The 18,674-nt window shown below is 40.8% G+C and overlaps 1 protein-coding gene across 2 annotated transcripts in view; it reads right to left on the minus strand.

Moving 5' to 3' along the window:
• Nucleotides 1-17,346: 17,346 nt before the first annotated feature.
• IARS1 (isoleucyl-tRNA synthetase 1) overlaps nucleotides 17,347-18,674 on the minus strand; it is an 81,267-nt gene continuing 79,939 nt past the window's right edge. For both annotated transcript variants that reach the window (XM_019966564.2, XM_019966565.2), the window contains exon 34: nucleotides 17,347-17,930. In XM_019966564.2, the coding sequence (XP_019822123.2) occupies nucleotides 17,848-17,930 (83 nt within the window). In that variant the 3' untranslated portion in view covers nucleotides 17,347-17,847. The remainder of the gene's footprint in view (nucleotides 17,931-18,674) is intronic.

Genomic DNA, 18,674 nt, shown 5'->3' on the forward strand with positions numbered 1-18,674 from the left:
CTGAACTCTGCTCTGCTCTAAATGATTTAAATTTGATTCAATATGGCGGCGCCCAGGTACTCACTCAGGCCTGTGGGCGGCCATGTTGAAATGAGGTAGACTTGTGTAGTAAAGAGCTGGTAAGTCACTTCAGTCGTGTCCGACTCTGTGCGACCCCATAGACGGCAGCCCACCAGGCTCCCCCGTCCCTGGGATTCTCCAGGCAAGAACACTAGAGGGGTTGACATTTCCTTCTCCAATGCATGAAAGTGAAAAGGGAAAGTGAAGTTGCTCAGTCATGTCTGACTCTTAGTGACCCCATAGACTGCAGCCTACCAGGCTCCTCTGTCCATGGGATTTTCCAGGCAAGAGTACTGGAGTGGGTTGCCATTGCCTTCTCGGTAGTAAAGAGCTGTCAGGAGGAAAGGGGGAACCGAGGGATGTATCCTGGAATTAAGCCAGGAACAACCAGAGCTGATCACCCAAAGCAGCCCCAGGCATCTTCCCTATTCCTGTGGATTTGAAGCACCTCAAACAATAATATCTAAGCAGCAATTATTAAGCACTCCATCCCCAAGTAGCAGAATAAATATTCTACCAAGCATCTAGGGAGCATTTACCAAGGGATACCATAATTTGTGGGCTTCCCTGGTGGTGTCAGTGGTAAAGAACCCGCCTGCCAATGCAGGAGACACAATGAGATATGGGTTTGAAAAGAACATGAGAGACCTGTAACCAAATTGGCTTTGGACTTGAACAGCAATAATGGAACCTAGAAGATAAAAGAGCAATACATTAAAAATTTGTGGGAAAATTGTTTCCAACTTGGAACTGTTATACTATACAAAATTATTAATTACGTGTTGGTATAGAAACCAACATTTTCAGACGTGCATGGTCTCAAAGTAATTGCTCTCCTATTCATACTTTTCTTAGGAAACTACTGGAGAAAGAAATGTGAAATCAAAATAGCAGGATCCAGCAAAAAATCACAGATGTGCAGGAGTTCTAGAGAGCTTTCATTACAGATCTGAACAGCTCAGAATAAATATCTCCAAGAATATGACACTGTCAAAATCAGTGTTACTGTGAATGCATTAGGAACTCATGGGGGGAAAAAAGACCTTTGAAGGTGGTATGAAGAGGTTGGAAAAAAGTATTGTTTCAGAGCATGTTACACTAGTTTCTCCCAGATACATATCCTCACACACATACATTTTCAATAAGTAGGCAAGAAGAAAAGCAAGTCAAGAAAAGCAATACAAGCAGAGGGGCATATATATATATATATATACACACACACAAACTAGCAATAAACATATCTTTGTACAGAATGATTAGCATTCTGATCCTACTGGATTTGATTTAGGTCATACCTGAATGGTCTGGTGGTTTTCCCCATTTTCTTCAATTTAAGTCTGATTTTGCAATAAGGATTTCATGATCTGAGCCACAGTCATCTCCTGGTCTTGTTTTTGCTGACTGTATAGAGTTTCTCTGACTTTGGCTGCAAATAATATAATCAATCTGATTTCAGTGTTGGCCATCTGGTGCTGTCCATGTGTCTTCTCTTGTGCTGCTGGAAGAGGGTTTTTGCTAAGATCAGTGTGTTCTTTTGGTAAAACTCTATTAGCCTTTCCCCTGCTTCACTCTGTACTCCAAGGCCAAATTTGCCTGTTACTCCAGGTATTTCTTGACTTCCTACTTCTGCATCTCAGTCCCCTATAATGAAAAGGGCATCTTTTTTGGGGTGTTAGGTCTAGAAGGTCTTGTAGATCTTCATAGCACCGTTCAACTTCAGTTTCTTCAGCATTACAGGTCAGGGCAGAGACTTGGATTACCGTGATATTAAATGGTTTGCCTTGAAACTGAGCAGAGATCATTCTGTCATTTTTGAGATTGCATCCAAGTACTGCATTTAACAATCTTTTGCTGACAATGACGGCTACTCCATTTCTTCTAAGGGATTCCTGCCCACATTTGTATATATAATGGTCATCTGAGTTAAATTCACCCATTCCAGTCCATTTTAGTTTGCTGATTCCTAGAATGTCAAATATCACTCTTGCCATCTCCTGTTTGACCACTTCCAATTTGCCTCGATTCATGGACCTAACCATTCCAGGTTCCTATAGAATACTTTTCTTTACAGAATCTGACCTTGCTTCTATCACCAGTCACATCCACAACTCAGTGTTATTTTTGCTTTGGCTCCGTCCCTTCATTCTTTCTGAAGTTATTTCTCCACTGATCCCCAGTAGCATATTGGGCACCTACCGACCTGGGGAGTTCATCTTTCAGTGTCCTATCTTTTTGCCTTTTCATACTGTTCATGGGGTTCTAAAGGCAAGAATACTGAAGTGGTTTGCCACTCGCTCTCCAGTGGCCCACATTTTATCACTGTAAAACCACTAGATCATACAGGTATGACCTAAATCAAATCCCTTATGATTATACAGTGGAAGTGACAAATAGATTTAAGGGATTAGATCTGATAGACAGAATGCCTGATGAACTATGGATGGAGGTTCATGACATTGTATAGGAGACAGGGATCCAGACCATCCCCAAGAAAAAGAAATGCAAAAAAGCAAAATGGCTGTATGAGGAGGCCTTCCAAATAGCTGTGAAAAGAAGAGAAGCCAAAAGCAAAGGATAAAAGGAAAGATACAACCATTTGAATGCAGAGTTCCAAAGAATAGCAAGGAGAGATAAGAAAGCCTTCCTCAGTGATCAATGCAAAGAAATAGAAGAAAACAATAGAATGGGAAAGGCTACAGATCTATTCAAAAAAATTAGACATACCAAGGGAACATTTCACTCAAGATGGGCTCAATAAAGGACAGAAGTGGTATGGACCTAACAGAAGCAGAAGACATTAAGAAGAGGTGGCAACAATACACAGAAGAACTGTACAAAAAAACCTTCACGACAGAGATAATCATGATGGTGTGATCACCGACCTAGAGCCAGACATCCTGGAATGTGAAGTCAAGTGGGCCTTAGAAAGCATCACTATGGACCAAGCTAGTGGAGGTGATGGAATTCCAGTTGAGCTATTTCAAATCCTAAAAGATGATGCTGTTCAAGTGTTTCACTCAATATATCAGCAAATTTGGAAAACTCAGCAGTGGCCACAGGACTGGAAAAGGTCAGTTTTCATTCCAATCCCAAAGAAAGGCAATGCCAAAGAATGATCAAACTACCACACAATTGCACTCATATCACACGCTAGTAAAGTAATGCTCAAAATTCTCCAAGCCAGGTTTCAGCAATATGTGAACCGTGAACATCCAGATGTTCAAGCTGGATTTAGAAAAGGCAGAGGAACCAGAGATCAAATTGCCAACATCCACTGGATCATGGAAAAAGCAAGAGAGTTTCAGAAAAACATCTATTTCTGCTTTATTGACTATGCCAAAGCCTTGGACTGTGTGCATCACAATAAACTGGGGAAAATTCTGAAAGAGATGGGAATACCAGACCACCTGACCTGCCTCTTGAGAAATCTGTATGCAGGTCAGGAAGGAACAGTTAGAACCGGACATGGAACAAGAGACTGGTTCCAAATCGGGAAAGCAGTACGTCAAGGCTGTATATTGTCACCCTGCTTAATTAACTTATATGCAGAGTACATCATGAGAAACACTGGGCTGGATGAAGCATAAGCTGGAATCAAGATTTCCCAGAAAAATATCAATAACCTCAGATATGCAGATGACACCACCCTTATGGCAGAAAGTGAAGAAGAACTAAAGAGCCTCTTGATGAAAGTGAAAAAGGAGAGTGAAAAAGTTGGCTTAAAGCTCAACATTCAGAAAACTAATATGGCATCTGGTCTCATCACTTCATAGCAAATAGATGGGGAAACAGTGGAAACAGTGGCTGACTTTATTTTTTGGGGTGGGGGGAGCTCCAAGTCACTGCAGATGGTGAAGCTGACTGCAACCATGAAATCAAAAGACGCTTACTCCTTGGAAGGAAAGTTATGACCAACCTAGACAACATATTAAAAAGCAGAGACATTACTTTGCCACCAAAGGTCCGTCTAGTCAAGGCTATGGTTTTTCCAGTAGTCATGTATGGATGTGAGAGTTGGACTATGAAGAAAGCTGAGTGCCAAAGAATTGATGAATTTGAACTGTGGTGTTGGAGAAGACTCTTGAGAGTCCCTTGGACTGCAAGGAGATACAACCATTCCATTCTAAAGGAGATCAGTCCTGAGTGTTCATTGGAAGGACTGATGCTGAAGCTGTTAACTTCAATACTTTGGCTGCCTGATGCGAAGAGCTAACTCATTTGAAAAGACCTTGATGCTGGGAAAGACTGAGGGCCGGAGAAGAGGATGACAGAGGATGAGACGGTTGGATGGCATCACTGACTCATTGGCTATGAGTTTGAGTAAACTCCAGGAGTTAGTGATGGACAGGGAGGCCTGGCGTGCTGCAGCCCATAGGGTCGCAGAGAGTCGGACACAAACGACTGACTGAAATGAACTGAACTGATCCTACTGGAACAGAATATATTTGTGGGTACTAGTGAAATGCTGTAGATAATTGGATCTGTTGGCCCAAGAGTGTTACATGTGTGCTTTGAGCACAGAAATCACATATATAATTTGAACATTATCGCAGCATTGTCTATAAGGTTACATTGGTTGATTTCTTTGGTTTGTTTTGAGGAAATGAGAATAAAATTTGAGAAAAGCTTAACTTTATAATGTCACAGTAAATGTAAGCCTTAAGTGCTAAGACTTAACATTAGAGTTAAAGGGAAGTGTTAGAACTGGATATGGAACAACAGACTAGTTCCAAATAGGAAAAGGAGTACGTCAAGGCTGTATATTATCACCCTGCTGATTTAACTTATATGCAGAGTACATCATGAGAAACGCTGGACTGGAAGAAACACAAGCTGGAATCAAGATTTCCGGGAGAAATATCAATAACCTCAGATATGCAAATCATACCACCCTTATGGCAGAAGCCACAGGCTTCCCTGGTGGCTTAGAGGTTAAAGCGTCTGCCTCCAATGCGGGAGACCCGGGTTCGATCCTTGGGTGGGGAACATCCCCTGGGGAAGGAACCGGTAACCCACTCCAGTATTCTTGTCTGCAGAATCCCATGGACAGAGAAGCCTGATAGGGTACAGTCCACGGGGTCGCAAAGAGTCGGACACAACTGAGCGATTCACTCACTCACTTATGGCAGAAAGTGAAGAAGAACTAAAGAGCCTCTTGATGAAAGTGAAGAAGGAGAGTGAAAAAGTTGGCTTAAAGCTCAACATTCAGAAACTAATATGGCATCTGGTCCCATCACTTCATGGAAAATAGATGGGGAAACAGTGGAAACAGAGGCTGACTTTATTTTTCTGGGCTCCAAAATCACTGCAGATGGTGACTGCAGCCATGAAATTAAAAGATGCTTGCTCCTTGGAAGGAAAGTTATGACCAACCTAGACAGCATATTAAAAAGCAGAGCCATTACTTTGCCAACAAAGGTCCATCTACTCAAGGCTATGGTTTTTCCAGTGGTCATGTATGGATGTGAGAGTTGGACTATAAAGAAAGCTGAGAGCCAAAGAACTGATGCTTTTGAACTGTGGTGTTGGAGAAGACTCTTGAGAGTCCCTTGGACTGCAAGGAGATCCAACCAGTCCATCCTAAAGGAGATCAGTCCTGGGTGTTCATTGGAGGGACTGATGTTGAAGCTGAAACTCCAATATTTTGGCCACCTGATGCGGAAAGCTGACTCATCTGAAAAGACCCTGATGCTGGGAAAGACTGAGGGCTGGAGGAGAAAGGGACGACAGAGGATGAGATGGTTGGATGGCATCACCGACACAATGGATATGGGTTTGGGTGGACTCCGGGAGTTGGTGATGGACAGGGAGGCCTGGTGTGCTGTGGTTCATGGGGTCGCAAATAGTTGGACACAACTGAACTGAACTGAACTGAACTGAAAGGGAAGTGTAGCTTCAGCGGCAAGACAAGAAGTACCTAGGGATGAGGACAATAGGGAAAGGAAATAATGACCAATACAGATTCAACTAATAGGTGCTTAATAGGATAAGACCCTGATGTTCTTCACAATTGCTTATTAAGCACCAACTATGTGCCATGAACTCCTTAGTGCCAAATTCAGACTTAAATTGAAGAAAGTAGGGAAAACCACTAGACCATTCAGGTACGACCTAAATCAAATCCCTTATGATTATACAGTGGAAGTGAGAAATAGATTTAAGGGCCAAGATCTGATAGGTAGAGTGCCTGATGAACTATGGAATGAGGTTCATTCCATAGAACACTTTTTTCACTCTCCACTTTCACTTTCATTAAGAGGCTTTTTAGTTCCTCTTCACTTTCTGCCATAAGGGTGGTGTCATCTGCATATCTGAGGTTATTGATATTTCTCCCGGCAATCTTGATTCCAGCTTGTGTTTTTTCCAGTCCAGCGTTTCTCATGATATACTCTGCATATAAGTTAAATAAAAGGGTGACAATATACAGCCTTGACGAACTCCTTTTCCTATTTGGAACCAGTCTGCTGTTCCATGTCCAGTTCTAACTGGACATGGAGACAGGGATCAAGACCATTCCCATGGAAAAGAAATGCAAAAAAGCAAAATGGCTGTCTGGGGAGACCTTACAAATAGCTGTGAAAAGAAGAGAAGCGAAAAGCAAAGGAGAAAAAGAAAGATATAAACATCTGAATGCAGAGTTTCAAAGAATAGCAAGAAGAGATAAGAAAGCCTTCTTCAGCGATCAATGCAAAGAAATAGAGGAAAACAACAGAATGGGAAAGACTAGGGATCTCTTCAAGAAAATCAAAGATACCAAAGGAACATTTCATGCAAAGATGGGCTCGATAAAGGACAGAAATAGTATGGACCTAACAGAAGCAAAAGATATTAAGAAGAGATGGCAAGAATACACAGAAGAACAGTACAAAAAAGATCTTCATGACCCAGATCATCACCATGGTGTGATCACTGACCTAGAGCCAGACATCCTGGAATGTGAAGTCAAGTGGGCCTTAGAAAGCATCACTACGAATAAAGCTAGTGGAGGTGATGGAATTCCAGTTGAGCTATTCCAAATCCTGAAAGATGATGCTGTGAAAGTGCTGCACTCAATACGCCAGCAAATTTGGAAAACTCAGCAGTGGCCACAGGACTGGAAAAGGTCAGTTTTCATTCCAATCCCAAAGAAAGGCAATGCCAAAGAATGATCAAACTACCGCACAATTGCACGCATTTCACACACTAGTAAAGTAATGCTCAAAATTCTCCAAGCCAGGCTTCAGTAATATGTGAACCATGAACTTCCTGATGTTCAAGCTGGTTTCAGAAAAGACAGAGGAACCAGAGATCAAATTGCCAACGTCTGCTGGATCATGGGAAAAGCAAGAGAGTTCCAGAAAAACATCTATTTCTGCTTTATTGACTCTGCCAAAGCCTTTGACTGTGTGGATCACAATAAACTGTGGAAAATTCTGAAAGAGATGGGAATACCAGACCACCTGATCTGCCTCTTGAGAAATGTGTATGGAGGTCAGGAAGCAACAGTTAGAACTGGACATGGAACAACAGACTGGTTCCAAATAGGAAAAGGAGTTCATCAAGGCTGTATATTGTCACCCTGTTTATTTAACTTATATGCAGAGTACATCATGAGAAACGCTGGACTGGAAGAAACACAAGCTGGAATCAAGACTGCCGGGAGAAATATCAATAACCTCAGATATGCAGATGACACCACCCTTATGGCAGAAAGTGAAGAGGAACTAAAAAGCCTCTTGAAAGTGAAAGTGGAGAGTGAAAAAGTTGGCTTAAAGCTCAACATTCAGAAAACGAAGATCATGGCATCCAGTCCCATCACTTCATGGGAAATAGATGGGGAAACAGTGTCAGACTTTATTTTTCTGGGCTCCAAAATCACTACAGATGGTGACTGCAGCCATAAAATTAAAAGACGCTTACTCCTTGGAAGGAAAGTTATGACCAACCTAGATAGCATATTCAAAAGCAGAGACATTACTTTACCAACAAAGGTCCATCTAGTCAAGGCTATGGTTTTTCCTGTGCTCATGTATGGATGTGAGAGTTGGACTGTGAAGAAGGCTGAGCGCCGAAGAATTGATGCTTTTGAACTGTGGTGTTGGAGAAGACTCTTGAGAGTCTCTTGGACTGCAAGGAGATCCAACCAGTCCATTCTGAAGGAGATCAGCCCTGGGATTTCTTTGGAAGGAATGATGCTAAAGCTGAAACTCCAGTACTTTGGCCACCTTGTGCAAAGAGTTGACTCATTGGAAAAGACTCTGATGCTGGGAGGCATTGGGGGCAGGAGGAGAAGGGGACGACAGGATGGGATGGCTGGATGGCATCATTGACTCGATGGACGTGAGTCTGAGTGATCTCTGGGAGTTGGTGATGGACAGGGAGGCCTGGCGTGCTGCGATTCATGGGGTCGCAAAGAGTCGGACACGACTGAGCGACTGATCTGATCTGATCTGATGTGCCACGTCTAGACAAGCAATCAGAGTAGAACAACTCATTGTGGGCTATAGAGCTTGGTTTCTGTCTGATTTTATATGTCCTGTTGAATTAATTTTATCTCCCTTCTTCTTTCAGATGAAGAATTTAGACTTGAAACTACAAAAATTGAAATTTCTGAAGAATGTTTCTTCCTTTTTGAGATGTTAGATCAGTGTGTACATATCCATTTCAAACTCCCTAAATATCCTTCCTCCCATCCTTCTCCCAGGCAACTGTAAGTTTATTTTCTAAATCTGTGGTTCTGATTCCGTTTTGTAAGTTTATTTGTATCATTTCTTTTTCCATTCCACATATAAGGGGTGTCACATGTGTCTTTTTTATTAATTTATTTTAATTGGAGGAGTCATATGACAGTTCTACTTTTCTGACTTACCTCACCTGACACCTGCATTTAGAATATAGGAAAATAAATGAGCATTCAAGATTGCACTCAGGACTATGGAAAAAAGAAGAGAAGGGAATAGAATGGAGAGAGTAAAAGTGAGCATTTGCTTTACACAGAGTGGCCATGAAGGCCCAGATGGGTGGGTGCCATCTGGGCAGAGGCTGGAAGAGATCAGCAAAGCAGAGGTGCCAGAAATAGGAACAAAGACTAAATATATGTTGATTATAAATCACAATATCACGAGACCCAAGTGACAAAATGGTGGTCAGTTCTTTGGGTTTTCTTTTTGTGTTGTACATCCTGCACTTAGAACTGAAGAGGCCAACAACCCAGGGATGCCAAAGAGTGCAGACAGACAAACACACACACACACACACACACACACACACACACACACACACAAGCTCTAGCCAAAGGACCAGAAAAGAGAAAACCTAGCAAGACAGAGAACTTTTAGAGAATAACCTCTCTATTCCAGCAAAAAACCGTAAAATACCATTACTAGGGGCTTCCCTGGTGGTTCAGATGGTAAGGGGTCTGCCTGCAATGCAGGAGACCCAGGTTCGATCCCTGGGTCAGGAAGACCCCCTGGAGAAGGAAATGGCAACCCACTCCAGTACTCTTGTCTGCAAAATCCCATGGGTGGAGGAGCCTGGTAGGCTACAGACCATGGGGTTGCAAAGAGTCGGACTCGACTGAGCGACTTCACTTTCACTTTCACCATGACTATGGCTGCATCCCACCACACCAGCAAAGTCCAGACCTCTACCCTCAAATCACTTTGTTATAACAAAGTATTCCCAATCATCCCCTTTCCTGACTTACGAGGATGGTGTCAGAGAAGGCTGAGTAGGGTTAGGGTTTACTTCTTTCAACTCCTTGGTAAAATTTATTCTTTTTTTCATTCTTCATTTTTATTGGAATATAGTTGCTTGACGATGTTGTGTTAGTTTCTACTGTATAAATCAGCTATACATATGCATATATTTCCTCGTTTTGGGATTTCCTTCCCTTCTAAGTTACCACAGAGCATTGTATAGAGTTCCTTGTGCTATATAGGTTTCCACTAGTCATCTATTTTATACATAAATTTATTCTTAAACATTTTATTGGTTTTGATACTATTATAAATATGGTCATTTTCTTTATTTCTTTTTCATATAATTCATCATCAGCTTATAGAAATGCTAGCAATTTGTGTATGATAATTTTGTATCCTGTAACTTTACGGAAGTCATTGATTGGATCTAGTAGTGACTGGGTGGAGTCCTTAGGATTTTCTTGTCGGAAATTCTAACATTTGTTTAAACTTGGTCTTGGTATCAGTGATTCTTTTGTCATGAGTTGTGATTTTCTTAGTTCTTAGAATAAAGATTTTCTGTTGTTAGGAGGCTTAGGTTCCTATCTAAGTCTTTTATTTTCGCAGGCAGGTATCCTGTTCTGTTTAGTGTACAGGTCTTAACCTCCTTTTTTAGATAGTGGTTCCCCTGACAGTTTAAATTTTAGCAGCTTTGTGGTGTCATTTCGGTCAGCTTTTGGAAAAGGAAATGGCAACCCACTCCAGTACCCTTGCCTAGAAAATTCCATGGATAGAGGAGCCTGGTGGGCTACAGTCCATGGGATCGCAAAGAGTTGGACACGACTGAGCAACTTCACTTTCGGTCTGCTTTAACTGGTGCCACTGGGGCTCTCTGCTAGTGCTGCCTGAGGGGATAAAATGAGTCTTCCTAGGTTGGGATGCTGAGTCTCTCTCTGGGATGAGAGGTCTTTGGCCTCAAGGAACTAAGAAGTTTCTCTGTTCTAGAGCTGCCTTATCTTTGCGCTACAGGCCACATGCTTATTACAGTGAGACATTCCTCTCCCCCCAAACCCTGGCCCTCTCTCCCCTCCCACACACACTAGTTACCCTAGTCACCCTGGTGTCTCTGGCAAAAGATGGGTTACTCAGGCCAATCAGAACAAGAGGCTGCCTTGTCTGGGTGCTTATGGTAGGATGCCCTCTACTGGTCACCCCTTGTAATACCTGGTTTCTGGGAGGAAGTGGGGCTTGTTGTTTACTGCTTAATGTTCCAGAACTCCTTTGTTGATGGTGTTGGGTTTGTGTCATACACAGGAAGTCCCCTACATACAAATGATTTTCGTTCAGAGAGCTTGTTCATATGACCAGTTTGTTTTAAAGTGAACGAAGTTAGACTGGGTACCTAACTAACACAGTAGACTATATAGTACCATACCATAAAAAGTTTATAATACTTTTCACACAAATAATTTGGCTGGCATACAGGATCTGTCAACTCATGAAGGGTTACTGACTGGAAGGAGAGGAGGTGGGAAATGGTAGAGCTGAAGGATTGTCAGCAACAGGAGATGGAGGGCAAGCTGCAGTTTCACTCACAGCTGATGTTGCTGGCACAGGTTCTGGTTCCTTGCAGGATTCAATTTTATCTACCTTCTTGAAAAAATGATGCAGTGATGTCTGGGTGATAGCTCTTTTTTCCTCATCATAGATGGCAAGGTAGCATAGGTTGCATTCTGAATGGCTGCTGCAAATTTCAGGTTCCATCCTATGTACCTGTGTCTCAAAAACTAACTGCCTCCTCAAGGAATTAGTAAGCTCCTCATGTTGCACAACAGTACTGTCAAGTACAGAAAAGCACAACCACTCATAGAGCATGTGTGCAAGGGACAATGTACGCCAGACACATGAACTAGCATGGTTGGACATGCAAATATGTGTCACATCTCTGAAAGTTTACAACTTGAAGGTTTGTATGTAGGGGACTTATCATAGTTTGAGGGACTTCTGTTTGATCTGTAAGAGGAACCGACTACTTGACTCTCTTCTATGGCTAGGTTGGATCACCATCTTCTGTTCAGTGGGGAAATTAAATCCTACCACTTAGGTTGTCTTTCCAGTCATGAGGTTCCAAATCAATTCACCTCCCTCTTAACATTTTTGAGAGTTTTCCTTTGGTTGCCTCCTTCAGTTCAGTTCAGTTCGGTTCAGTCACTCAGTTGTCCGACTCTTCGTGACCCCATGAATTGCAGCACGCCAGGCCTCCCTGTCCATCACCAACTCCTGGAGTTCACTCACACTCTTGTCCATCGAGTCGGTGATGCCATCCAGCCATCTCATCCTCTGTCATCCCCTTCTCCTCCTGCCCCCAGTCCCTCCCAGCATCAGGGTCTTTTCTAATGAGTCAATTCTTCGCATCAGGTGGCCAAAGTATTGGAGTTTCAGCTTCAGCATCAGTCCTTCCAATGAACACCCAGGACTGATCTCCTTTAGAATGGACTGGTTGGATCTCCTTGCAGTCCAAGGGACTCTCAAGAGTCTTCTCCAACACAACAGTTCAAAAGCATCAATTCTTTGGCGCTCAGCTTAGTTATTTCCATAGTTTATAGAGGAGCAAAAACAAACAAACAAAACAGGTCTATGCACTCTTGTACGGACCCGAAGTCTATGTTTAACTTTTAAGAAACTGATATTTTCCCAATTAATAGTATCATTTTATATTCCCAACGACAGTGTATGAGGTCTAGTTTCTTTCACATCCTTGCCAACACACGATATTGTCAGACTTTTAACTTTTAGTCATTCTAGTGGGTATGTAATGATTGCCATTATAGCTTTAATTTCCAATTACCTGATGACTAATGATGCTGAACAATATTCATATGCTTATTTGCCATTTGTATCACTTCTACAGTGAAATGTCTATTCATCTTTAGCCAAATTAAAAAAAAAAAACTGGGCAGTTTGTCTTACCATTGTTTAAGAGATCCTTATATATTCCAGGTTCAAGTCCTTTTCAGATACATTTTGCAAATATTCTCTTAGTCTGTGGTTTGCTTTTTATTATCTATAAAATATCTTTTGGAGAAATGAAGTCTTTAGTTTTCTAAGTCCTACTTACTCACATTTTCCTTTATAGTTTGTGCTTTTTGTAACCTATTTAAGAAAACTTTTGCCTTGCTCTAATAAATTATCACCAACTTAGGTTAAAACAACACAAACTTATTTCATATAAGTTGGTAGGTCAGAAGTCTGGTGGACTTCGATGACTTCTTTGCCTTGAGCCTCACAAAGCCAAAGTGAAGGTGTTGACTGTCTAGGCTCTTATCAGGGCCTTCTGGGAAGATCTATTTCTAAGGTTGGTCAGGCTACTGTTAGATTCTAGTTCCTTTCTGCTGCAGGACTGAGGTCTCTGATTCCTTGCTATCATCTGGGGCTGACCTTAGCTCCTAGAGGCCCTTCTCCAGTTCTTGCACACCAACCCCGACATCATTGAGCCAGCAACAGAATAGCAAATTCCCGTATTTGGATTTTTAATTGGAGGATAATTGCTTAACAACATTGTGTTGGTTTCTGCTGTACAACATGAATCAGCCATAAGCATACATATATTCCCTCTTTTGAGCTTCCCTCCCACCCACCCCCACCCCAGCTCAGCATCAGGCCGAGCTCCCTGTTATACAGCAGCTTCCCATTAGCTATCTATTTTAAACATGGTAATGTATATACTTCAATGCTACTCTCTCAATTTGTCCCATCTTCCCCTGCTATGTCCACAAGTCAGTTCTTTACGTCTGTCTCTATTCCTGCCCTGGAAATAGGTTCTTCAGTACCATTTTTCTAGATTCCATATATATGCCTTGTTAGTTGCTCAGTTGGGTCTGACTCTTTGTGACTCCATAGACTGTAGCTTGCCAGGCTCCTCTGTCCATGGAATTCTCCAGGCAAGAATACTGGAGAGGGTAGCCATTCCTTTCTTCAGGGGATCTTCCCAACCCAGGAATCAAATCTGGGTCTCCTGCATAGCAGACGGATTCTTTACCGTCTGACCCACCAGGGAAGCCCCCAATATGCTTAAATGTACATTTGTCTTTCTCTTTCTTCACTTGTCATGTTTGGAATTTATTACCTCCCCTTCTGTCAATTTCTCTTGCCTCCAGAGAGAAAGTTCTATGCTTTTAAAAGCTGTGATTAGACTGGGCCCACTCAGATAAACCAGAATAATCTCTTTAAAGTCTATAGCCTTAATCACACCTGTAAAGATGTGACCCTGGGTATTTAATATACTTACAGGTTCCAGAGATTAAGGTGAGGACATCCTTGGGAGACCATTTTACTTACCATACAAAGTCACTAAGGTTTTCTTCTAGTTTTATAATTTAGCTTTACTTCTGTTATACATTGTGATAAAATATATTTTGCCATATTTTATATTTGTTGTATTTATATATTTTGACTTACGAGTCCTTTTGTAAATGGAGAGGTATAGAACAAGGTTCTGTGTATGTGTGTCTATTACAATCCACTTGTTACAGCACCATTTTGGAGAAAACATTATCCCTTTCCCATTGATGTCCATGGCATCATTAAAAAAAAATTAATTGAAAATATATAGATCTATTTCTGGATTCTCTATTCTGCCCTAATGCTCTATTTCTTATCTTTCTGCCAATTCCAGTCTTAATTACATAGTTTCATAAATCCTATAATCAGATTGTTTAAATCCTCCAAGTTTGTATTTCTCTTTGAAAATTTGGGTCTTAAATCCTCTGTATTTCCATATAAAATTTAAAACCAGCTAGTTAAGGTTATAAAAAAATCCTGCTGGGATTTTGATCAGTATTACATCAAATCTTTAGATTAACTTGGGATAACTGTCAGCTTATTATTATCTTCGGATCTATGAAAATTATAAACTTGAGTTGTTTTCTTGAAATTCAAATGTTGACATTCTAATGCCCATGTGATTGCATTTATATTATAAAGTTAATTAAGGTCACAGGTGCCAACTAGCTTTAGTCGTGTCCGACTCTTTGCAACCCTATGGATTGTAGCCCGCCAGGCTCCTGTCTATGGAATTCTCCAGGCAAGAATATGGAGTAGGTTGCCATTTCCTACTCCAGCGGATCTTTCTGACCCAGGGATTGAACTCTGTCTCTTACTTCTGTCTCCTTGAATTGGCAGTTCTTTACCACTAGCAACAACTAGGAAGCTGAAGTCATGGGGTTGTGTCCCTAAATCCATAGGACTCGTGTCCTAATAAGAGACACTGGGAGTTCACACACACAAAGGGGCCATGTGAGGACGCAGTGAAAATATAAGAGCCCTCAGGACAGACTAAACCTGCAGACTTGGTGATATTGGACTTCTAAACTCCAGAATTGTGAGACAATAAACTTCTGCTGTTTACGACACCTGGTCTGTGGTATTTTGTTATGGCAGCGCTACCTGACTAATATGAACATGACATATCTCTTTCAATCATACAGGCTTTATTATCTCTAAGCAATATAATTTTCAGGATACAGGTACTACACATCTTTGGTCAAATTTGTCCTTGAAGTATTTCACAGTGTTTGATGCTATTACAAATAATTTTAAATTTAATTTTCTTCCACTTATTAACAGAGTTTCCATACACTCTACATCCAGCTTACCTTACTGCTAACTTACATCTTACATTTATCATGGTACATTTTCACAGTTATTGAACCAACAATGATACAATACTGTTAACTAAACTCCATACTTTATTTGGATCTCATGAGTTTTCCCCTTCAGATTTTTTTCTGTTCCTGGATCACATCCAGGATGTCACATCATATTTAGCCTGTCTGCTTTGTCCCCTTTGATCTGTGAATATCTCAGATACTCCTTGTTTTTGATGACCTTGACAGTTTTGAAGAGCCAAGTACTGTCAGAATCTCTCTCAGTTTATGTTCCTCTCGTGGTTAGCGTGGGGTTCTAAGTGCTTGGGAAGACAACAGAAGTAAAGTAACAGTCTCATCAAGTTCTCTTAAGCGTATATGCTGTCATAACTGATGATGCTGACCTGTCCGAGGCAGTGTGTCCCAGTTTTCTAACTGCGAAGTTGCTTTTTGTCCCCTTTCCATACTTTATACTCTTTTGATGTAAATCATGAAGTACAGCCCACTCTCAGGGTATGGGGAGTTAAGGCATACCACCTTGAGAGGGAACATCTATATAAATTGTGTGGAATTTTACCAAGATCTGTCTCACCTCTCTATTTACTCAGTCATTTATATCGGCATGTACTCATTGATGTTTATTTTATACTTTGGGTTTTAATTCAATACTAAGTCACATTTTTGTTCAAACTGTTCCAGCTTTGGCCATTGGAGGCTCTTTCACGTTGCCTTCTGACCCTCTGACATTCAAAAAACAACTTAGCTATTTTTAAGGATCAAGCTTAGTATGTTAATTATATTCACACTGTGCAAAAGACCTCTAGAACTTTTCAAAACTTGCAAAACTAAAACTATTCCCATTTCTCCCTCTCTGTAGCACCTGGTAACCATCACTGTGTTGTGTTTCAATGAATTTGACTACTCTAGATATCTCATACAAGTGGAATCACACAGCATTTATCTTTTTCTGACTGGCTTATTTCACTTTGCTTAATGTCCTCAAGGTTCATCCTTCTTTTTCAAGACTGCATAATGCTCAATTGTATGTATACATTACATTTTCTTGCTTCATTCATCCTTTAGTGGACATTTGAGTTGCTCCACCTCTTGGCTACTGTGAATATGTTGCAAAACCTGGGTGTGCAAATATTTCTTCAAGACCTTGCTTTTAATTCTTTTGGATATATATCCAGAAGTGGATTGCTGGATCATAGAAATCATACTAGTTCTACTTTTAATTTTTGAGGAACCTCTATACTCTTTTCCATAGTGACTGCAACATTTTACATTCCCACCAACAGTGCACAAGGGTTCTAGTTTCTCTGATCCTTGCCAACATTTGTTACCTTGTGTGGTTTCCTCCAACTTTGTGGGTTTGGATTTGAATGCATTTATTGTAGTGGCTAGAGCCACATGATTCAGAGTTCCTTTCAGGAGAATCTGATGTAGGGAGTATACCTGATCTAGCTACTGGATTTTCAGATCAACGGATACATCTGTGCTGAGGCCACAGTCCCCTTCAGCCACTAAGCAAGGCATGGTCCAAAGTCAGGTCATTTCTGCCTAACTCTGGACTCCTTCTGAAGGCTCTACCTTTGTCTTAAACCCTCCCCTTTATTTTTTGTGTATTAGAAAGATACCCTTCCCCTAGTAGGTTCTTGCACATCTAATTTTGTCTTGGCATCTACTTCTCTGACACAGCATTTCTGGGAAGAAGTGAAATTAGATATTTAGTTTACTACCATAATTTAACTATTAGGACAATTGCTTCAAATCACCCTCTTTAGTTTGCTGACATTAACATGGTCATAGCCCTGGAAATAACTTGGTGCCAAATGTGTTTCAAAAGTAATCTGAAGAGTTTTAGAAATAAATTTCTTTCAATGAAAAGAAAAAAAAGATATTTAGTCTAGTGTCTTAATATGGAAGTGACTATTAAGTTTTGAGTTCTTTAAAGATGGGAGAATGAATTACTTCTAATGTATTATCTGAGAGAAAGTTTATTGTTCTCATTTACTGAAACTTAAAATATTCCATCAAATTACCCAGGGAAATCCAGGTAGCAAAAAATATACAACACTGTCCATTCCTTTAACAGATTTCAAACCAGTTTTAAAAGGCCACAGAGCTATATATAAATATATGAGTGTGTGTGTGTGTGGACACACACACTATACCATTTAAACTACTTCTATATTCTATACTTAAAATTTCAAGTGTAGAAGCATACTTTATAGAGCTGAGGTAACACCAACTTTCCCTCAACATAACTGCATAGGTGTTTAAGGTTAAGTGTGAATACTCCTGTGAAGTCTCAAGTCACCCGATCAATTCCATTTTGATTTTAGGTAAAAAGCAGTATATTATACTGCATCTGAACGAAACATCTTCAATACGTCTGTGTCCATGTGTCTGTGTCAGTGGAGGGGGGAAGAACAGGTATATGCCAGGGAAACGCTGACTGAACCACAGATAACTGAATGTTAGAAGTCTGCTGTAGTTGGTAACACAGAAACATACACAGTCTTCGTATTCAAAGTCTTCATAGGGATTTCTTCTGTAATTTCTAGAATGGAAAGAAGAAGTTTTAAGGAAATAATTTTTCTATCTATTCTGGATGATATTAAAAAAAAAAAAGTTAACTGCCTGGATAGCAAGATATTCAGCCTTACCTTAAGGGAAGCCTAAACTTTGTCTCAGCTACTGGGTGGGGGGGAGGTACTTTTTCCTGAATGACAGGAGTATCTTTTGTCATACATTGTGAACACGCCTGGTAGTTTATGCTAATGAGATGACAATGAGATGACTCAGGGTGGAGCTGGCCACACCAGAAAAAACAATCATACGAGCAATTATACCTATGTAATGAAGTCTTAATATAAACTCTGGACATCAAGGCTCAGGTGAGCTTCTCTGGTTGGTAATACACTGTACATGCTACTGTCATGCTCTGGGGCTAGGAGGAGGTAACACTGTCCATGGCTCCTTGGGGAGAGATGATCTGAAGTTACATACTTGGACTCTCTTCCAGATTTGGCCCTTTGCATCTCTTCCCTTGGCCTGATTCTAGTTTTTTTTTCCTTTCCCTATAATAAATATGGTCATGAGTACAACAGCTACCATAAGTTCTGTGAATTCTGCTTGTAAATTATCAAACCTGAGAGTAATTTTGGGAAACTCTCTGAAATGTGCAGTTGGTGTCAGGGGGACCAGAGTCTTGTCCGAAGTCTTTTGTCTGCCTAGCTCCTAATACTTGGGGTTAGAAGTTTTAGGCAGATTTCTCGAGGACTGTGTTCTTAACTTAACTAAT

This window comes from Bos indicus, chromosome 8 (genome assembly GCF_029378745.1).
Source record: "Bos indicus isolate NIAB-ARS_2022 breed Sahiwal x Tharparkar chromosome 8, NIAB-ARS_B.indTharparkar_mat_pri_1.0, whole genome shotgun sequence".
NCBI classification, from domain to species: Eukaryota; Metazoa; Chordata; class Mammalia; order Artiodactyla; family Bovidae; genus Bos; species Bos indicus.